Here is a 23,417-nt window from a genome sequence, read left to right as displayed (position 1 = left end):
CATTTAGTATTTTATCACAATGACGGCCCAAAGTCAACTGAAATAAGCCAGCAAAAAGTGGGGGAAGAGGTGATTCGAGGAGGCGTGTCCGACACACGTGTCACAATTTCCAGGACACGACAGTTGGTGCCCCAAAAGTGGAGCAGGACAAATTGCGTGCGGGCAATCATAAATCTCCACTTGAGGAAATTTAAAATTCATTACAGTTTGACAAGCACACACCGACGGCAAGCTACAGTTCTGCAGTTTCGCAGGTAGAGGACAGTGGAACCCGCTTACTGTCAACCGGCATCGTGCCGTCGTCTCCTGCGCCCAAAGTGCTGGCCAGGCCGAGAGCATGCCATAAATTTTAAGCCATTGCCAGACATTTTTATTAATGACGCAACGCAACGCAGAATTCCAGTCTTATGCAAACAAGTGGCAAGTGGCCAAAGACTCGAATCCCCAAGACTTGATTTCCTTATGCACAGGGAGAAAATGCTGGGATCTTTTGAATTTACAATGCATGTTGACCTAGATGAAATAAACATCTTTATAGCAGTTTTATCGTGTGCATGTTAAGCTAAAGGTAGGTTTTAAGATATAATCTCTTCTCTGTTTCATGATATGTTTATAGGAATGTCTCGTCAGCGCGTTAAACTAAGAAAATGATCCCCAATCCAAGGTTCTATAAATATATTCTTGGTACCTTAAGGTACCTTTAGTTTAACATCCGGATGAGAAATCGGTACATAAAAGTTGATATCTTATAAGCTCTTTATGGAGACACTATTACCTTTTTAGGTTTTGGCTTTCCAATTTGTCTCAGTGCAGCTCCCTCCCCCCGTTCTCCCTGCTTTCGACTGAATTTGTTGCCTTGTCTGGTGGCAGTCGTCGTCTCAATCTCAATTGCAGACTCTAGAACCCAACTTGCATAATTGCAAATGCAGGCAGAGACACAAAAACAGCAACGTCGAGGAAATCCACTGCGGCAACAAAAAGTGGCCGTTGCAGTTAGCCAGGGGTTACCGTTAGCCAAGTCGAGTCGAGAGGGAAAAAAGCAACGAAATTACTGCAGTAGTCAGAGGCTACTACGGCAGGGGCTTTTCCAGCATTTTCCCATAATCAAAGAGTAACAAAGTTGCGTCTAATGCAATAAAATTTAAGACTCTTTTGTACAATGGCGCAGAATAGAGGAGGTATAATCCCCCTGCGAGCCGTACTTTCCATAGGCTTTGTGTTACCATTATAATTATTTGCCAGGCCATAAATTGTGGGAACCCATGGCGGCGGCCAGGGTTGCCACATCGCTTAATTACCCACCGAGCTCCACATCAAATGTGCGAGTTTTTCTCGAGCACTCCGTGGCCCCTTAACCCCCTGAAGCCCACGACCGCAAGCTAATGAAACATTTTGCCAGGGGAGTTCATTAAACTTGTCTCATAAAGAAATCATTGTGATGATACCTTGATGATGATACCCAACGAAAGCTGCGTGAGATAAAGACATTAGGCACCGTGTCGGACGCTTTTGCAAAATATTGCTTCGTTTTTGTCTCGAGAGTTTGTAATATTTTAAGTGTTACCAGTTCCATAAATCATCTATCACATGTGAAATGCAAATTCCTGATAATAAATCAAATAAATCATTCACAGGAAACACGATTGAGCCTATTTCTCATCTCTGGAAGCCTCTGTCTTCGAAATGACCTTGTAATGTTTATGGTGATATTAAAACTTAATCGTTTGACATGTAAATCAAGCGATTTCCCCTCAGTTCCATTAGCTCACTGACTAATTAATTGATTTTCATAATTGCGCTTGTGGGGAGAAAACGAAACGGAGACCAAGGGGCTTGAGTATCTGTGGCTCGAAGTCTCGGAGAGCAAACAATTGCCCTAATGTGTGGGCAAACATTCTGAAAATGACCCAAACGACTAGATGGATGGCCCAAAAGTCATTTCCGTTTTGGCCCGCTCAATGGAAATGTCAACGGATGTCTGTCGCATGTAATTAAAACTTGTCACAAGAGTTGAGCTCCATTTGAGTTGTGAGTTTTTCCCACACACGCGCACACTGCGGACGTCAATGCGGATGCGGATACCCAGGGGTTATGGTTATAACTACTATGCCATCGACCATCTTCATGGCCATGTCAGCGCCAACCATCTGGGGAAATTAAATCGAAAACTTTTCAGCTGTGACAGAAATCGATTCTGTCTCCAAAAAGTTCTTCCATAGTTTTCCCAGCGTTAGTGAAAGTCGAAAGGAAGAGGGGGCATCCCAGGGTCTTATGGCTAATTGAGCACTACACCTGTCTCAGGCCGAAAGCCGCCAGGTGAACGATTATTCGCTGCCTTTGGTTCCTAAGAGTGAGCTGATGGCCTAAGCTGCTTAAGAGATTTCGTTTGTGTGCACAGAGAGAAAAGAAAATATCATTTTTAGCTTCAATAAAAAAAGGAAAAACTATTTATGTTAAAAAAAATACCAAATTCGTTTTTTCTAAATAAATAGATTTGAAAAAAGGCTGCTGCACTCCAAAACTCAATTTGTTTTATTATCTAAAATTCTCTCCGTGTACAGTGAAACCTGCCTAGGCCTGCCCAGAGCAGCTTAGCGCCCAACTATACGTAAATCCCTTTCGGGGCAAGGGAACGTGCCGGAAATTGCCATAAATGCCTCACCAATTACATTTGGCAAATTAAAAATCTGTCGGGAAATTATAAAGCCCGAGCCAAACCCATTTCTATATCACTCTCTTACTAATCGGCTTTAGCTCATAATTCATGAGCACCAAAATTGCCAAGTCCGCTGTTTTCGAGCCATCTCCTCCCGTTTTTTTTTCTGCGGGCCATTCATCATCTGCTATTTTTTTTTGGTACTAACCTGCAAAGAAAGAAGAGGGAAATTTTCGGTTTAGTTTTTTGAAAGTGAGCAAAAAAAAAGGAAAACATTTGAAAAGGGCAGCTGGAAACGCCCCTTCCTCAGTTCTGGTGAACATTTTTGTATTTCAGTTCCTTTGCTACCCCCAAACAAAATGCACTGGCAGGGGTTTTTTATTACAGCGTGGGAATGGAGTCAAAAAATCGAGGCTAAAAGCGGTTAGCGATTTTATGCGAAATGAATCTTTGATGCGCAAACTGCTCGCAGGCAGTGTTAAATGGAGATGCACAGATAGCCAAACTGGGTCGCCGCAAGGATTTTTCACTTGCTCAACAGCTACTGATTTGTAATGCAAATGAGGCGAGTCGCTGGGTAACTAGTGCAAAAGGATAAACATCCTTGCAAAGCCAAGAAGGGGAGGCAAGAAACATGAGGAGGCGTACACTTCATGGGAAACAATTGCTCAGTGAAGAGGAGCAGGTGCAGCCGACAAAAACGCCGCACAAAAGCCGGGGGAGAAGCCAAAATAATAAGCAGACAGCTGTGCAGGGTATGAGATACTGCAGACGAACTCGAGTGGCTCTGCCTCGGCAGAAACCCCAGATACCCCAGACAAAAAGTACATAAAATACGAGAAAACACAGGAAAATACAGCAGAACAAATTGCCAACGGATGTGGCATGCGTGCAGGACTCGAATGTGGAAGGGGGTATGGATACAAAGTGGGTTCTGGAACGGATCTGGTCAGCTAACAGGCTTCACTAACTCTACCTGCCAGGCGGCCAAGGAGCCACATTTGTAAGCAGAGGAGCAGACCGCAGCGGAACCTGGTTCAGGAAGTGCAACTAATGAGGTGGCCAAACCCACGAGCCAGGGAAGATAAACTACAGACACGATTGCAGTGATGGGAAATGGTGCTTCTATTGGATGTGATGGGTTATGTGCAAAAAGGAAATATTTTTCAACCAAAACAATCCACTTACTTCTTCGCTCGGGCTAAGTATCCAAAGGCATCTTACACATTTACCACCAAGGGATGACCTAAGCCAACCCATGACCTAACCCAAGCTCAAGCACAAGCAAACCATTCGAAATCCCCTTGAACAAATGATGATGATCATTTGCAAACAGTGCCAAATGTGCGATAAACTGGGAGTGGAGTGGAGTGGTAGGTGCGAGTAGATAGGGACATGTTCGTGCCTGGACAACATGCTTCATTAGAAATGTAACATGTGTAGGCACCCGTTCTGTTCTCTGCATTGCATTTAGAGCACTGCCAAAGGATTACGCAAATGGCACCTCTGTCCCCCTGGAGCCCCCTTGAAACCCCCTGCGGATGCCCCTTTTTGGACCGCATTCAAGCCTGAAATTGTTCGCATGGCGAATGGCTCGTTGCATTTAAATATTAATAAACATGGCGTGCCAAGCCGAGAGCGCCGAATGCCGCGTTCCAAATGCGAGCACAGCTTTTTTCGAATTTTTTTTCCCTGGGCATACGTGACTTCCATGAGTCAACCGAACCGGAGGAGTCAGCCTCCCTCGGTAAGTGCTCTGAACTTTGGCCAAAAAAGCGTTGCCGCCGAGTCGTCGGGCAGCGAAAAATATTCGCCAGTGCCTCGTTTTCCCTGGAGCTGCCAAAGGCGCACCTTTTTTCTGCTCCTGCCGCCCATTTACCACTATATAGCAATCCCCCCTCTGGTTATGGCCACCACACCAGGCCCACCCCTTCGCTCCATTCACACAGTTCTTGTTTCGCCTCGTTTTGCGGCTTGTGGCTTGTGTTTCCATGTCATAAGCGAGTTGCCTACATATTAAATCATCATAGAGCCCCGGCAAAAACGGGAGAACAGCAAAAGGGTTGAGTTTGAGGATCGATGGTGGGCAGTACCCCCGTATCATGCGCCCTAGCCCCCCTTGTGGGCCAGGCGCCGGCTGAAAATTACAATCAGCATATGTAGGAACGCCCAAATGCAAAACCAACAGCGACAGCAACCAGAATTAGCCATGTCAAGAGAGCAAAAACAGCAAAAGACATTCAAGAGTGGCTAGACAGTATGCCAGTTTAAAGTTAAGCGCTCTTTTATAAACCCTCATATGCATGATTCAAATACCTTTTAATGGCAATTTCCCCCTGGATATCCCATAAATCAAGCGCAAACCAACCCATATTGATCGGTACAAAGGTAGATGTTCCTACCAGGCAGGGGACTGCCTTTAAACATAACTAATTTTCAAGAGCTGCTAACATTTCCGTTAGGGCACAACCCCGGACAGAGCCGACCTGGCAACCGATCCGACCATTGTCTATCCGATATGACATCATGCCAGCTCGGCCGGCGATCTGTTGAGCCAAATGAAAGGAGACAAAGACAGGGCCAAATAGAAATAAAATACAGAGAAACGGACGAAACAGAAGACTCTGACCATTTGACGGCTCGTTTGAGTTGGCCCAAGGAGCTCGGCATTTTCCCCCGCCACAAATCATCAGCATCGTCAGCTGCTGGAAATTTATAGGCAGCGACAGCGAAAACAATTGGCCACAAAACGATCGAAGCTGACATTTAAATGTTTTATAATAAATGTCATTTGACAGCTGACAGAATGGGCGAACAGGGAAAAAGGAAGCGAAGGCTTTCACCTGACGATATTGGCCATTTAAGGATTGGCTTTTATTTTGTTTTTTTTCGGTTGGCTGCTGTGGTCCAGGGAATTGCGCAATCTGCACGGGAAGCTCATCCAGCTCGAGAGCTAAATTTGCTTGCTTTTATGACTGCCACATTTGTTTTAGGTTTACAGCCCATTTGACCTTTAGTTCTTGTTGCCGTCTAACAACTAGGCTATAATCCGTGAAGCAAACAAAAACATATAATTCTTTTACGGCCTTGGGTCTTGTTTTGTTTTCGGCTTTTTTTTGTGTCACTGCGGCTAATAATCTTGTCAAATGAAGTGACACTAGTTTCGGTTATTAGCCCCTAAAATAATCAGATTCCGGGAGGTGTGTCTCCCTTTTTGTCGGCCACAAAAATCAATAATGAATTTTTATCATATGCAAATAGACGAACAAAGGCAATTTGGCCCAGCTTATCGCTTATCTAATGTCTGAAATTCTGATATTTATTCACGAGGGGTGATGTGGAAAATTTTCTAGAGAGCTATTGAGGGCTGCTCTGTGTGCACCGATGATATTGTGGGTTAAATGCATTCAAACGAAGCTCTAGATCAACAGTCGTAAAATTGGGAATGAACGTCAACAAGAGATAGGGTGCGCTATATTTAATAATTAAATTCAACAAATTGAGACCGAAAACAAATGTTTTCCCTAGTTGCTTAGTTTATTTTGTAATACAATCAATTAATATATGTCATCTTAGGGCTGTAAAGTACAGACTTTTAGACTTTTCCACCTCCGTACATAACTGCCTCATTAATTTGCAAAACTGTTTGCCAAAGCCACTTCGACGTGACCAGCCTCGCATTCTTGAGAATATACAAAAGGATCGTAAATAAAATTGTATGGCCGTACCTGGCGCTGGTTTTCAGATGTCCCCATAAACATTTCAGAAAAATCTACATTTTACGAGCCAAACACAAAAAGTCAACCATAAACAATTAACTAAAAAAAGAGTGTTGGAAAAAAAGAGGGAGAGAAGTCAGAAATTAAAGCGTGTGACATGGTGTAATGAGGATTTACGAAAGGTGAGTGTAGGGCTGCCTAAACAGCGATCCCGAACGTGACATCAGCACATGGCTCGAACCCCCGGGAAATTCAGGTAGGAGAGTGAAAAAACCTCGGTGCCCGATTCGTGGAAGGGCTACAGAAATACATATATTTATTTATTTTCGGGAGGGAGGCAACGAGACGAGACGCCTGTCATTAAGTGGCAGGCGCCAGGGACAGGAAACTGAATTAGTGCCACCTACGCGCAGTTGCCACGCCCACAGCGCCCATACGAGTCCTTCTCCGCAGGATGTAAATTGACTTTGCTGGCGCACCAAAAAAAAGGAGGGAAAATAGCTGTGGAAAGAGAAAAATCCAAAGCAAAGTCAGCTCAAAGGCAATTTGCGGCAATTAAAGATACATTCGTATCTGTGTGTGCGACGCAAAATTGCCTGTCCATTAGCAAAACGTTGATTTTGTGTTATTTTACTCAATTTACTTGCCATTGACATTTGAACTTGGCTGGCTTTGATTAAAATAGACCAAAGAGAGTGTGTGTGAATAGAAATAGCAGCCAAAAGCACAAACGATTTATTGAAAATAGTCAAACACAAGAGAACTAGGAATTCGTATAGATAGTTTGTATCTATAGTAGGTATTGGTTCGGAATTTATGGGACATTGGCGGGAAATTTATTGGTTCTTCGGCATGATGACTCAAGTCGCGGCTCTTGCTCTTTTGATTTCGTGCATTTTTGATACACTTCCGAATGACTCAACTCACGAGGGCCCGTATCAGCCGTATCAATTAAGGGAAACACAGTGTCTAGACTGGCGGACCGAGCATGAAGGATAATCGAGGTTTCAATTTACAGTCCAAATCATTTCGATTTTTGAAAGGAAATTTTATGTTGCACCAGGAGAAAAAAAACAGCAATAACTACATTGCGTTTCTTAAATTGTAATCTGTTAAAAAAATTATGTTATATTAGAACCTATTTATATTTCGAGCTTTTCCTAGCCACAAAACTGAGTATATTTTTCTGCACCGGACACAATTTTTCCAGTGTTTCTCGCGGCTGAAACCTTAGTGCACCCAAAGGCCACTTGGGTGGGTGGTTGTGGTTCCATCGCGATCGGGTGACTCTGCGAGTGTTATTGTGACGGGTCCGCCAAACTGCTGCTCAGACACACCTTGCACACGAAATGGCCGCAAACAATGACGCCAGCAGTGCCTCGTAATTAGCCACGTTTGACTTTTCGTTGAGCAACAATGCAAAGTAAGGCAGCAGAGGAAAATATGTGTATTTCGCCTTTCAAATGGTAAGTGAATAAAAATTGTAAAATTGAACTGAAACCGGTTTTCATTTTTCCACCAGCCCCGGACACATGTCCATCAAGAGCTTTGCTAATTGACCTCTGAAAATTGAATCTGCGGTCGGTTTCCAATCCAATCTCTTGGCCAGTTAACTGAAATTGATTTTGATTTTGCTTTGCTTTTCGCCTCGCTCCTAATTAAAATGAAAGTTTCGCCGGGCATAGTGAAATTGTTGCAAAAAATAACAGAGATTGAATGATTGATTCAGAAAATATCCGAGCCAATTGGCAATGCAATTCCAGCAATTGCAAATGTCATAGAAAGCAATCGAGTCAGCGAGCGCCAGTGGACAGGCAAATTGAAATAATTGCCAAGACAGAGAGTGAGATACATTTCCCGGAGCGTATCTGAAAAAATGCTTTAGAAGAAATCAAGCTGAGAACTAATTAAATTGAATTTGAAAGTGATACAAGTCGGTCGTAGAAAGTGTCTCAGAGAAAAGAATTGCAGCAGATTTTCAAGAAAACTCATCTTACAAATGCCTTAGCATTTAAGCAAACATTTTTAATGACGAAACTTCTATTTATAAACCCAGATTCAACGAAAAAGTCTCAGCCTTAATTAGGTATAATGTATGCATAATTCTTAAATTATATCCTGACTAATGGCGAGACAAATCAATGATCAAATTCAAGTTGTTTCTGATTTTGAGATACTTATTAGTAATTACACACGTTATTGTTTTTCAGTCCCAGCTCAGCTGTCTACGGTTTGACAGTCACTGGGCAATTTATGATTACATAAGCGGGCTCCGTCAACAGCTCGTTTGAACGGCAAATGGCAAGCCAAAGCCAAATAAACTTGTTCGTTTAACACGAGAACTGTGAAGTCAACTACGAGTAAAGATTGTTTGTAAATAAAACTCGTTTAGCACGAACAAAAAAGAAATAGGCAAGAGAAACCTGTACTTAGATGGCATGTAAATTTTTAATGGCACAAGTTTTTCATTAAACACATATCTACTTTTTAAATGGTGAGGCAATAAAAGGAATAATTTTATAACGTGGCATGCGTAAAGTGTTGGGGCTGGCACACAGCTGAAATATCGAACAACTTAATGCAAATTGTCGGAGAAAAAGTGGGAATTCAACTAGCTTAAACACTGAGAAAAAAACAAAAACATATTTAAATGATTTAGAATAACATAGCTAGCCAATAAAACAACCAAGAGATGGAAATTCGAAACTGGTAATGACACGTTTCTTTTCCCCCGTGCCCAGCACATAAATCAGCGGGCCCAAGTACAGCAAACGTCATGACCATATGCTGAACCGATTCCGATTCCCACTTGCATTTCAAATGCGACGACAGACGGAGATTCGAGGGGCCCTCAGAACCCTGAGTGAGGGGGAGTGGCAGTAAAATGAAGCGGCCTGGAGCAAAACACTTGCAGCTGTTCCCGATCCACTGCGGTTGCAATGGGGCACTTCGACCAGGGAACCGCCAGACCTGTCAGTTGGCATCTGGTATGAAAGCTTTTCTGGGTCACCAACGCATTGAAAGCAAACAAACAAACAAACGATGCTGCTTATGGCAACTTTTCACTTCTCCTCCCAGCAAAAACAAAGAGAACAAAGCGTGGCAAGAAGACAACAGCCGCAAAATGATTCTCCAGCCATCTCATCTCGGCCAGTTGGGGATAAGAATCTCGCTTTGGCTCCACGGCAGGCATCAAATGCAGCATGGGCCTGCATATCTCGGCTTTGCCATCTAGGCCCGGCGAACGTGGCGTATGCGCAATATGGCCCACAAAGTGAAAAGAGCGAGAGAGAAACGAAGAAGGTATCCCACCTCTTTTTGTAATTTCAAATAATATTTATTTAATGATATTTATGTTATGTTTAATAGAGTAAATAATCATATAAAATCATTTTCTGTAGATGTTATTAATATTATAAATAATCTATATGAATATTTAACATATTTAAACTTATGTAATTTTTGAGAATCAAAACATAGTTAAAACCACAAAAGCTAGACCATCCTAAAATTTACAAACTGCTTAGACCTTTAGATTCACCTATCTATATACTTGTTAGCGCAAGGAACCGCAGCCAAAATAAGGTATCTACAAAACAGCAATCTTGAGCGTGCAAAGCCTTGGGGGCCTGAGAGCTGTGCCTGCGATGATTATGATATACATAAATCTGCGGTTCATATAGAGAGTTGCAGGGAAATGGAGAACGTGTGGAGAGTTCAAAGACCGCCAGTTGGCTAATAGATTTCTGCGCCGAGTTCTCGGCGGCCAAATCGCCGTTGCTTTCAAAATTGGAATTCCTCGGCCAGTGTGTGTGACCCAAATTGCTTTTTAGACGCTGCCGCCAATTAGCGAAACAGTTGCATTTAGCCAAATGTATCTAATCATGACAAATTAAATTGTGCAAATAATCGAATCGGGAGACGACGAGCATGGCAAGCGCCGCCAATTATGTTAATTGATAGTAAAAGTCAAGTCGCTGTCTCAAGTCTCGGTCACAACCTCAGATGGCGTTCGCATCTGTGTATCTGTATCTCTGGCTAATTAAGCGCGATCTCAAAATGCAAAATGTTTCAATTAGTTTGTCAACAAACAGACGCAACAAGGTTTCCACTTCGGGCAGAGGAATTTCGTTTCGTTTTTGCCCGCACTTTTGGAAAATCCGAGCCTACTGGCGTCTGTTGGCTCAGCTGCTGCCATTTGGGCCAACGGAGGGGCTGAGTTGCTGGGGAGCTATGTGCTAAATTTGCCAATGTTTAAACAAAACTTAGAGTCAGATAACAGATATGCAAATACTTGCCATAAATGGAATGCGTATAAATAAAAGTAAAATGAACAAACGCGAACAAGAGAAGTGCAAACACGAGGGCTTCAAATGAAGTTGGGAAAGTTTGGATACACCGCGTGTACCTCTGATAATTTTACCCCTTACCTAATCAAAGGCCCCGGTCCTCAATGGCAGGGAAATGAAGTGTTCGATGGGGTTCGATAAGATAAGATACTCCGCATGCAATGGGATATGAAAACTTGTAATTTACATGTTTGTAAGGGGGTTTCTACCAAAGTACGTGAATACCAAGTATAGTACATGACTAACTTAAGTTTATTGAACTCTGGGGAAGCACACAAATAAGTTCTAGTAGCTTAAGAGATTTAGTTAGTATTTTCCTTGACAAGTTGGTATTTTTAAATGATTTTTTCCCAAGCAAAAGTAATGATTCTAATTAACTCTGTTTCTCTTTCGGCCCAAATGAAATTTATTTATTTTTCAAGGCAATTTCTCAGCCAAAAAACTGGCCACTAGAATTGATCTGCCTCATATAATTTAAGTTCCACTTGCATTTTTCACTCTCCGCCAGAGTCGTGTCAGCATGTCAGGCAATATAAATGGCCTCCAGTCTATAGACCATACCATGTGGCCATAAATCGAGCCATCCAGCCTGCCTGCTCCACTCTATGCCAAGCTCCACTGTTAGTACTTTTTCGTTCGGTTTTTCTGCGTTTTCTGTTTGCTTGGTTCTATTTCGAATGACTGCCTCGCGTATTATTCTTTTTTTATACGTTTTCAATTTGGGTCAATAACATTTGGCAACTTCAGTGCGTCGCCAACAAGAAACGGCAAGCAAAAAGGCGCCAAGTTCCCCGATCGGAGGCCGCAACGAGCATACAATGGCTGCCAAAGTTAATTGCAATAAAATAGCAACAATGGCAACTATTTTTCATTAATTACAAATCGAAATGAGCGCGAGTAATTTTCACAAATTTGCCATTTAAAAATCATTTCTCGTTTGAGGTTGAGCCGCTTCTATGGAATCGATTTGTTTTGTTTAGTCTGGGACACAAATAAAGCGAAAGCGATTAAAATCTTTGTGTGTGTATATTCATAAATCGAATCAAGTAGTTTGCATATAGAAAATAAAGTGAAAATCTAGGCGACATAATAAAAGTATTAACAGAATATTAAGTCGAAATATCTGGGCTTATTTATGGCCCTCCATAATGAAAAGTGAAACAACTTTTTCTTTTGCTGGGGTGGGCAAACAAAAGATATGACGATACAAAGGCTGACAGATTCTTTTGAGAGAAACTTTGGGGAGAAACATTTCATAATTTCCAGCTGTAAAAAGGTGTGGGCTCGGCATGGTATATACATATATCTCGGCTAGAACCGATTTCGCCATATAACCACTTTATTTGTCAACAGTTGACATCGACTGTCGCAATTTTGTCAGCTTTCAATTTGTCAAGATTTTCCATTTTTTAGAAGGTGGAAGTGTAGAAGTGGGGAAGTGTGTCTGTGGTGGCCCTCAAAAAGAAAAATAAACCAGGCAGCTGCCAAAAAGTGTTTTCTTGTATAAACACGAAAATTGTTTAATCATTAAAGAAAAGAAACATAAATAAAGTGCGACCTTATCTGCAGTTTAAATTTGTAAATCCAAAAAAAGACAACGCTTTATATTGCAGGCAAATAAAGGCAGACGAAGACCTTTAAAACCTTATCTCTTTGCGAGCGATAAAAGAAGCAGATAAAGATATGTGGTGTGGAAATGAGGGTGGGGTAAAGATAGCTCACCGAAAACTGTGTTAAGGTAGCTAATAAGCTAGTGTCAATGTTTGGTCAAAGCTTCCATTTCTGTAACCGCAGATACACAGAATCGTTTCCATTGTCCCCCCCTCGACGCAATTTCATATTTTCATTTTTATTTATTCATATTTTTTCGTCGCTCTTACCACTGCCATCAGCAGCAGGTACAACAAAAACAATGCAGGCAAGTCAATGTCGTCAACACAACTTTTAACATTACACAATAACAACAGCAGCAGCAGCAGCTACAAAAACCAAAACAACAATTGTTGGCTAGGTTTTTCATGCTTTTTAATGCCGCATTGTCATCACATTTGTTGCCATTACTCAGATATGTGTGTATGTATGTATGTACAGACCCCACAATTGTTGCCAATGTGAATGGGTTGAAAATGGGGGGTGTTGCAGAAGACAGGCGATAAAAATGGAGAAACACGTGTGGGGGGGCTAAGAAATTACTGAAGTACGGGTAACGCTTTGAGGAAAAATTCCATGGTAAATTATAATTATAAAATAAAAATGTATGGTTGTACATTAGAGTAGGTATTGTATGTAGTTATTCTAAAAATTACGTTTATTTTTATTATACAACTATTACTCTATTTATCACACTTTAGAAAACAGTAAGCAATCTATTTTGATGTTCCCTTCCTACCTCCATAACAAGATCTTTTGCCGATATCTACCCTCACCAGTTTCTTGGAACTCCCTATTGATAGCTACTTTCTCTCTCTTCTTGGGTTTGTTTACCACTCATTGATCTATCAGTTGCAGACTTATCTGGTGTATAGGATCTAAGGCACTACCTGCTCTTATCGGCTTCCCTTTCTCCTACTGTAGAGTCGCCTCGTGTGGGTTTTCCTGTGTCTGGAGTTCCCCTACTCGGCTTGCCGCCTTCCTCCTACTTTTCCCTCTTGTGTGGGCATTGTTGTCTGCTTTTAATCAGACTGAGGCATGGCATAATCATCATCATCGTTCTCCTGCCAACATCATCATTATTGTCAACGAGAAACATAAATTATAATTTCTGTTTTTTTTTTCGCAAAATGCAAAATGGATATCCGGTGCTGGTCGTTCCCAGAAGGAAGTCGCAGTGGCTTTAACAATTGACTAACTGAACGATTGACTAAATGACGCAGAACGAACCACGGGCCATGAATCAGAGAAAATATAAACGGCCAGACAGAAAAGGAGTCTTTTCATTAGCAGTTCTCCGCTCCTCCCTCGTATTCTCCTTTTTTAACCCATTAATCGTCGGCCATTATGCAAGACACGCGCCTGCAGCTCAACTGCAATCCATATGCATTATTTCAGTGGTATATGGTGGGTATATGGCTCACGAAGAGGGGGTCCAGGAGGCATAGGAGACGCCTGCACCTCTGCCCCGATCGTTAGTTACATGCTGGCCATTTAAGGGCAGACAGTCTTCGAGTGGCGACAAAAAGCGAAAGCGTTTCCGCGAGACCTTGAGGCGGTTTCTTCAACTCGTTCTCGGTTTCAGAATTCTCCCACCCCCGGCTCTCCTGTATCTTTGTAAGGCTATCTTGAAGTGCGCGCACAGCAGGAGGTTTGGGAGGTGGGCGAAAAACGCAGTTTCCTCTAACCATTTCAAGTGGTTTTGCTCTAGTCAGAATTAGCCAGGCAAACCTTGACATCAAACGCAGCGAGAAATTTCCCCCGGCCGATGTGTAGGCATTGAAAGTATCTGGCAGATACACAAAGGGATAGCACATGTGGAATGCTTACGAAATCGAAATCGAGGGAGATACAAAAGTATCTGCTAGGCGAGCAGCGAAAGTTTGTGGCTTTTTGTTTTCAACCTCATCATCTGTATCATCAGCAGACTGAATGGGGCCTCAACGATAATTTTTTTCTCAAATATATATGCACAGAAAACAAAAATGTAAGGTGATTAATTCGATGATATTTCGCTTGAAATCTGTACACCGCTTTGTGATTGTGATATCTATAATACACTCAGTACCGGGAAAAGAATATTAAGCATAAATTTGGTAGCTTAACTCGCTTGGGCTATGCGTTGGTTCTTTAATTTTCATCCGAAAGTTGTATATATAGATATTTCAGCTGCATTCGGCTTGGTGTACGAGAAATTCCCCAGCAAACCGCCGCAAATAAAATGAATTAAATGCGGATGAAATAGCAAGAGACAAAGAAATGCACAAGGTGGCGATAACAATTTTGGGAATTGGGGAGTTCGAATGGAGAACGAGGCTAAAAACCTCAATTGGAGCGTGCGATCTATCAGTGTGTTTGGCGAAAGTTGTGCAAGCCAAAAGTATCTTTCAGCTACATTTACAGCCACAGAGAGAATGGGAGAGAAGCCGGGGTAGAAGTAAAAGTGCGTAGGTAAAAGCTTCGAGCGGAGAATGCGGCTAATGGGCATAATGATGATGAATGCAATCACAATCTCAATCACAATCAACATCCCAATCATCGTCATCATAATCATGAGTCGCGTTCCCTAGACTTCAAACCAAAAAAAAAAAACCCGACTCCGCTTTCGCTGCGGCGGCGGCTGTGTTGAGTGATTTATACGAAATGTGTCAACTCTGGCTGTCTTTTGTGCCCGTCGCTCTGCCCCACCATTTTCTAGTTGGTTTTCCAATCGACCAACAAATTGCCTCCGAAGATTCTTGACTTTCTAGGTAGTCCGCCAACAATTTGTAGGCACTGTCTTGCGACATAAAAATTACAAAGCATCAGTCAGCATGTGTGTTATCAGGGAGGCGCGTTCATGGAGTTGTTGCCTCTGACTTTATTTAAATTAAGCAACTTAAACGCATACACTCTCGCGGAGAACAAGTCATGTGTGAAAAGCCGCTGAGTAACATTTTTATGGAAATTACAATAAAACGAGCGTTTTTCATTCATTTTTTTGGTATTAAGGCGAGCCATATTCGGTGGCGGTTGATAAGGGATCACAACGAGTCGGGAACAGAGCCCACGAAGGCTTCATGGGGCTGTTCAAGAGCCATTATCGGGGGTATTAAAAGGCGGTATTAAAGTGGAGGATGAGGCAGCCAGTGGCTCGCAAACTGTATATAAATATCATGCAGTGTAAAAGTTAAGCAACAAGTAAGGCTTTCTCTCGAAAATTATGGGTTTGTATAAAACGCCTTTAATGCTTTCCTTATGAGTCTGTAAATGTGTAGTAATTTTTAACCAGTAATTTAAGAATAAGTCAAGCTTCATGCGTGGAAGAAAAACGAATCAAGGCAATGCTGTATTTATAAAACCAGTTAGCAATTTTAAAATTGTGTACCGAAGGGCAACTATTAGGGTTGGATCACTTAACTAGTAATCAACGGGCAAATACAAAATTCCTCAATATTTAATAACTAATTATCGATGCCAAATTGCTCTCAAAACTCTCATTCCAGCAGCGCACTGTGGCACCCACTCTTTGCAATAGCTCTCAAAGAGTGCAACAACGTGTTTGTGACTAACCGCAAACAAAGCCAAAAAGGGACAAACAACCACGGGCAACAACGAACAACATCAATTACATCGAACGCCCAAATTGCATTTAATTAATGGAAATGTATCCCAAACGTAATGCCACGTTCTCGTTGCTGCTGTTGTCAAAACAGAATCCAAATTGGACTTCGAAATGGGATCGGGTAGAAGATATAGTATAGCATCGGCCCACACATACCTCGCGATTGTTGTTGTTGTTGTTATTGTTGATGTGGTGGTTGTTGTTGTGCTGCTGTTGCTGCTGATGAGCGTTGTTGTTGCTGCTGTTGCTATTGTGGTGATGGTTGTTGTTGCTGTTGCTGCTGCTGCTGCTGCTGCCGATTGAGCCCGATATACGCGATCCGGGGGAATCGCGCCATCTCAGTACCCCCATGACTGCCTGACGCACCCAACGTCTTTCGGCGCCTTCGCTGTAAAATGCCACAGTTGCTGTTGCTGCCGCGGTTGTTGCTGCTGCAGTGGTTGTTGCTCTTGCTTTTGGCCTACGACTGCATTGGTAGCCGATTTAGCCAATCTTCTAAGCCAAAATGTGGATAGACTCCCTTGAAGCTGCTGCTGGTACTTGGACTGCAGTTGCTGTTTATGCAACTATTTGCCAAAACGCATATCTCATCCTCAAGAAATAGATATTTTTAACTTTTTAAATCTATCTTTTCAAGTAAAAGATATTTTCTCCAGTGTTTCTAAGTTGGTTTATACTGATGTTGCAGCTTTTATAGGTGCTGTGGCTTCTTTGCGTTAACCTCCAGAAGGGTTTATTTTTCTATAGTGGGCGTGCTTAGATCAAATTACTATTTTTCCTTGATGCTGATGCTGCAATTGCACTGCTTGCCTCGTTGCTTTACAAACTCGGCTTAGAACTGCATTATCCGTACCTCTGACAGGGGTTTTGCTCATCAGTGGGCGTTCTTGGCCCTAAGATATATTCTGTGGTAATTGCTATAATTTTAGCTGACTTTTTGCTTTCAGGTGTTTTGCTCACACAAAAACACAACGATTTTTTTTCATAAATATCTCTTTTTTTACGAGTTTTTAACCCGTTTGACAGGTTTTTTTGCGCTTTCGTTCGGTGACTGTCAAACTGCGGCTTATATGCAAATATTGGGGCTTTCAAATTTTCGGCCAAGCAATTTCTAGGCAAATAATTTCACTGCGATCGGCTCATGCATATAGATGAGAGTATATATAGTAAGATTTTTGATGCGTGTTTTATTTTCGTAGATGCACCGCACAAACACACACCGAAACACGCGTATTTACAGCGCTGCAGTTTGGTTTATTGCACTCACAAAATCGCTTTTCGGTTGTTGTTGGGTTTTATTTCGGTTTCGACATGGAGAAACCGAGAAAAAAGAGCAGATTCGGCCGCTTCTTCCTTTAAAAATAACTCAAAATGCGTGTGCCCCTCGGCAGTTGTTTTTGTTTTGAATCCGTAACGAACAAAACGCACGAGCGCGCACAAGAGGGAGGGACTTTCGAATTCAAACCGGCTCAAACGTCTGGCTGCGGCAACGGAAAAACGGCAACTGAGAAATATCCAATGTGGTTCGCTGCCGCCGTCGAGGCCGCGGCCAGCGTCGCTGCGCTCTGCCAACGCACAGTGGGCACAAAAACACTAGCTGACTAAAAATGTTTTTCCCCCAGTAGATAAGCAATAAGCCCCTAACTGGTTACGATATCCGTACAAATGATTTTAAGTAAGAAAAAATGAAATTCATATATTTTCGCTTTTAAGTGAAAAATTGATTGACGATTTAGTGGATATCGAAAATGTAGTTATCTATTTTGTTAAGGAAGTTTCCTAAAATTTAAGTATTTTCATACATAAATACTTGAAACAGAGGATATTAAATTTCTAAACCCATGAAAATAGTTTCTGTGTATAAGTTTTTACTATATTTACTAGGCCCTATTTTTAATTTCTATTTCTTTACACTGACCCACTGTGCGACGTCGGGGGCTCACGAAATGCACTAAATAATGCCAAAGCCTGGCGTTCAATTGGAGCTGTGTGTGTCAGAGCGAGAGCGCTCTATAACCACAAAAAGACAGAGAAAGAGCGCATGCGTGGGAGCTGAGAGGGCGCCAACTTTGAATTGAATTTAATGTTTATTTAATTGCTTGTTAGCTAACAATAAATAAATTTTAAAAAAATGTAAGCATATAAAATGTAAATATTTTTCTTATTAAAGAATTCGTAAAGCTTTAAGTTTATCATATTTTAGAATTATACAGCTTTTTCCTTTAAGGTAGTGATTCATTTAAATTTATGACAACCTACGAAACAATAATATATTTTAATCATTATAATAGACTACATTGTTGTACATTCATAACTAACTAATAACTCACCCAAAACATCACACATCTCGGCTAATCAAACATATTTCAAAACATTTATTTTTGTGGGTATAAATATTTTTTTGTTAGCAAAAAAACAATGCTGTACATTCATAACTAAATAACTTAGTTTCAAAATATTTAGAATATTTACTTTTATCTCAGAAAAAATGTAGTAACAGCTCATTAAATGATTAAGTCAAACTTGGGAGAACCCATAAAAACATTACAAGTATTGCTACAGATTAAAATTTCTTTGGAATAATATAAATCTTGTGTGTGTGTGTTTAAAAAAGTACACACAAACATTGCCAATTTATGATTGCTTCTAACCTGACCTTGGCATTGAAGACTTAAATCTATCGTGCTATGTACTAAAATTAGTTTGATATGGCATAAAGTCCATGAAGGGGACCTATCAACACGTCTGTTTATAAACAAAATGTGACCAGAAAAGAAGTGAAAGAAGAAAAAAAACTTTTTTTGGGTATGTTCTGAAGTGCGGCGCAGATAAAACAAGTTGGAAAGATTGTCGGTTAAGCTGGTAGATAAAAAACAAAAAGTTTAAAGTTGAGTTAAAACAGTTGAGTTTAGATAGAGTAGTTTCGGTAAAATTAAAGATACTTTTGTAGTTGATTTATTAAAATTAAAACAGAAATATGATGGATTTCCTAATCTAATTAAAAATTATTTTTTCAGCCCAGAAGCTTCAATCACATTTCTAGCGCGAGTAGATGCCACGTTTAATAAACACATATCTGCACAAATAGACGGATACAAGCTTTGAAAGATGGATAGACAGAAAGATAGATCGCTGGCTTCCAGAGCGCTTCTCATGGTTAATTGGTTATGCTGAGCCCGCATCTGAGATCCACCGGGGAGCTTTAAATTTCATGTGAAAGAGTTTTAAGTTGAGGTTTGCCCGGTTTTAATTTTTTTTACTTTATTTTTGTGGTTGCTGCCGCTGTCAGCTGGCAATCAACAACGAAGTCAGCGAGGCAGCAACAAGGTAAACATCAGAGACGGCGGAAAATGGGGGAAAGGAGTGGGCATCCAAGGGTACGGATGGGTGTGGATGGGCACAGGGGGCCGTGTGGGTGGATGGCACAGCCCTAGGTTAATGTCAGAGATCCGCCAAAAAAGAAAGAAGGCTGGCCACAGGAAAATATTTTAAAGTTGCATTGTTCGCCGAAGGAGTGAGGGAAGGCCGTAGAAGAGGAAATTAAAAAGCCACGAATGAGTAACGGAAAGATTTCCACATGGCAAAGTTGAAGAGTGGCAGATATATAGTGAGCTGGGAAAGATAGAGGCCGCATGCAACAAGCGGAAAATAATTATAAATGTTAAGTGCCACAGTGCACTGGAGGGATAGGGACGCATAGATTGGGAGTATCTTTCGGATTGCTTGGTTTTTTTTGGGATAATTTACAGGCCCGCGGTACGGATACGTGTAGGTAGATGACGGCGATAAGCATCGCACATTTCTGACTTAGAATTCATACGTGAGTGAGTGTGTCGCCCTCTCTGTCTTTTTCTACACTGGAAACTATTAGTTAGTTAGAGTTTGATTCCAGAAGTATTCTGTTATATGTACATGCAAAAAAATCCAAATAGATTTTTGTTGCCTGAAAAATTCTATTGTTTTTAAGGATATTTAGGTCAAAAGAGTGTGAGATTGGAGAACCATTATAAACCACTGAGATTTATGAAGATAGAGATCAATTTTGCGCAAAAAAATGTTTAAATTTGTTCCTTCATTGAGATATATTTTTGAGGTACTCCTGTTTAACACATCTTTAAATTAGATACATAGAAAAGGATCTTGGATTTATTTCCCTTTTTCTCAGTGCACCTAGTCTTCCCTTGCCGTTCCTCTGCTTCCGAATGCAGCTCATTTTCACGGCGCTGGCTGTGGGAGTAGGTTGCTGCGGTCTCCGGGCCATTCCTCCGTTTTCGGCCAGGTTTGCAGGCACCTCCAGCCGGCGAAAGAGACAGCAATTGGGCGTGTGAAAGAGAAGGGTATGCAGTCAAAGACGGAGATGGAGACTTTGTCGTTGCGGCTGACGACCATCGCAATTAACAACTTCAACGTTCGTTGCATTCGCTGGGAGTCAAGTCCAAAGCGTTCGCCAGTGACTGCTCAACTGTGAGGAGGAGCGGCGGAGAATCGGAGAAACAGAGAATCGGGGAATCGGCGGGGTAATGAGAAGGGAAGTGGGTGGGGTGAGAAGAGGCGGGCAGACAAATTGCACTCGCCGAGCACCACAAACTGAGACAAAGACATAAGAGACTTCTAATGTGTGTGCGGCTAAAAACGAGGGGAATGGGGCAAAAAACACCGAAGCCACAGTCCGTGAAAAATATGCAAGAAAAAGTCCAAAGCAACCGAAATGAAATGGCCAAAGTATATTTTTATAATGGGAAAAGGAAGGGAATTGGGGGAGAAATGCAAGAGGAGCGGTGGTCGGGCATAAATTTCCAGCGAATCTTAGATGGCGGAGGGTTCTCCTCCATAAAACAAAAGGCCCCAGATTTCCGGCTTCATGGGAATGCAAGCAAAAGGTGGAAAAAAGCCGCTTACAAAAAGCTGGCCAAAAATGGTGCATCCACCGAATATGAATGTTTTCTCTTTACAAGAGTAACCGTGATACCCTAAAATCTTCTGCGCCGCATGAGTAACGTCTATATTTATCCCGCAAAAAGTATTATTTTCCCTTAAAAAATGTTGTTTTGAAAGTTGCTGATAATTGATTGACTCATTAAAAAAATACATTTGTCCTCAACATGATAACTCGACTTTATTCTTCGCTGCAGCTTTGAAAATATCTTGAAGCCATGGTTATTTAAAAAACACTAGAAAATTCCATTTTTTTTTAATTTTAGATAGCAATGAAGTTTTTGTTCCTTATTTCCTGTGTAGAAAGCTGCCAACCCAAAACAACTGCTATTTGGGCAGCTTAATTAGCCGCTGAGGGTAGTGAAGGTTGGGGAAATAGAGCCGGACGGAGTTTAAACATACCCAAGCAAACCTTTATTAGCCCCAAAGTATGCAATGGCAAAAAACGTGCGAGAAACTATGCAATAGGGAGAATAGATGCGCAGGGAATTAAATGGCGAAACACAGAGAAAGGGAAAGGGGAAAGAGGGAAAACCGTACACAACGGCATCCAGAGTGTGGAAAACTCCAGAGGAAAACTCTCGCACAGTTGGGCATGCCTTCTCTCACGGCACGTGTCCAAATGTCACAGTTTGACGGCGACTGGCCTTCAAGCAAATTCAATTTTCCCAACTCGAGCAAACATAATTTTCAACCACAGTCTGGGAGTCAACCCAGTTTCGCCTCAAGATGTTAGACGAGACTTTTTGCCAGACTCCCCACTGCTTTTTTCCCCTTTATTTTACTTTTACCCAGGGTGAGCCTGCATAAAAGGCACTCGAATGTGGATGAGAAGGCTGCATCTTGAGAAAATATGGCATAGGCTTGCAAGGAGCAGATGAGGGATGCGGGCTGCTGGCTGCGGATTGCACTTTGCAAGACCCACTTGTGGACAAGGGGGTAGGGTGAAGTCTGTTTTGCCTTTTGATATAGAAAAGTTTGCCTCCGAAATTGTTGCGAAAACTAAATTAAAATCTGAAAGGGCTTTGGAACTTGCACGCCGAGCAAACGGGTGAACTAAAAATGAAAAACAGGAAGATTGAGAAAAGGCCAAGCAGGAAGCGGTATAGTTTTTGAGGAAGGCCAAGTGGATTATGCTCTAGAAATTCGACAATAAATAAAACTAGATTTTTGTAGTTTAAGTTTCAAATGGGGTTTCTGTAAGGTGACATAGCTTTAAGGCGTACAATAAAAGGGTGGCTGATTCACGGAATGATTTAAGTTCTATAATGCGAGGTTTTTGTTTTTTAATGGATAATATTAAAGGGGAATTTTTTGAATAATCATAGTTTGGTTTGAGTGGTTGGTTCATTTCAGCTTATCTTTATTTTAGAGAAAAAACTTGTTTTGTGTTGTTTCTAGTATTTATAACTACTTATAAGCTCAATACTTTTCAGATTTGGATTTCATGGACAATAAATGACAAAAGTATATAAAATATAAAACTTTACTATTATTCTATTAAATATTTTTGAATCAAGGCGCCATGTGTTCTTCCTCTTCCATAGATATTCATACTTTTTCCAATCTGGTAGCACTAGTCACTTCTTTCTCTTAAACTCCATTCTTCACTTCCCACGATCTCTTCGTTCTGTTCTCAACTCTCTCTTCAGTACCATTTTATTTACATTTTAATTTCCGCCTATCGGCTAAATGGTGAACTACATTGTTGATGGTTCCGATTATAACCACCACAGCGCGCCACGTAACCGCAAGCCTCTCATGAATTCCGCTAGGTGCCGCTAATAAAAAGGCGGTCGTGAGACGAACATTTAAAACTTGTGGTACGGAAAACAATCGCTACGTGGCGCCACTGCAAGATTCAAGCTAATGGAACTGTTTAAAATTGATCAAGAAATTTTGTATTTTAAAGAATACGAACATGATATTGTTATATTATTGTTTAGCAATATAAGGGTCTAATATTAAATATTTCAATATTTATGTTTTTGTAACCACTTTGCTTAACATATTTGGCAGCCCTGGGGCCCCAAAAGTGTCGTCCACTGAGCAAACCCTTCAGGAAAATTCAATACACCTTAACGATCTATTCTTTAAAATTCCGCTAATAAATTTGGCAATAAACTGGAGGAGCCACACCTGACAGCTGCCAAAAACTTCAAAGACCGCAGCTGAGTCGTAAAATGCGACGTCAAACCAACCCAACCTACCACTTAATCCCTGGCAGCACACACCCGCGCCCACAAGAATTAACCCATGACTGCCGAACAATTTGCCTATTAAACCGGGAGACGGAACCCAAAAAATACGGACCACAACAAAGCGCAGATTATGTCAAATTATACAGATGTTTTGGAAAGTAAATGTCGTTGGGGGTTTGTTACTCCTTCCTTGAGGGGGATGGTGGCATAGGACTCCTCACATGAGGTATTGTTGTTGCTGGCTCTTTGTTTCGATGTAGGTTCGCCCACCATTTCGCCGTTTTTATCCCATTCCCCATTCAC

General features: G+C 41.5%; 1 protein-coding gene across 6 annotated transcripts in view; it reads right to left on the bottom strand.

Annotated features, from left to right (window-relative positions):
- The window catches only part of LOC108033628 (rap1 GTPase-activating protein 1), an 84,370-nt gene that overhangs the window by 15,580 nt on the left and 45,373 nt on the right, over positions 1-23,417 (bottom strand). The window contains exon 1 of one of the 6 annotated variants that reach the window (XM_044094289.2): positions 16,135-17,474. The exons of the other annotated variants lie outside the window; for them this stretch is intronic. Coding sequence (XP_043950224.1) covers positions 16,135-16,329 — 195 coding nt within the window. The 5' untranslated portion in view covers positions 16,330-17,474. Of the gene's footprint in view, positions 1-16,134; positions 17,475-23,417 lie in introns of those variants that run through there. 6 annotated transcript variants of the gene reach the window in all.

This window comes from Drosophila biarmipes, chromosome 2L (genome assembly GCF_025231255.1).
Source record: "Drosophila biarmipes strain raj3 chromosome 2L, RU_DBia_V1.1, whole genome shotgun sequence".
Taxonomy (NCBI): Eukaryota; Metazoa; Arthropoda; class Insecta; order Diptera; family Drosophilidae; genus Drosophila; species Drosophila biarmipes.
Note: the sequence above shows the minus strand (reverse complement) of the source record. Positions and strands in the feature narration are given on the sequence as shown.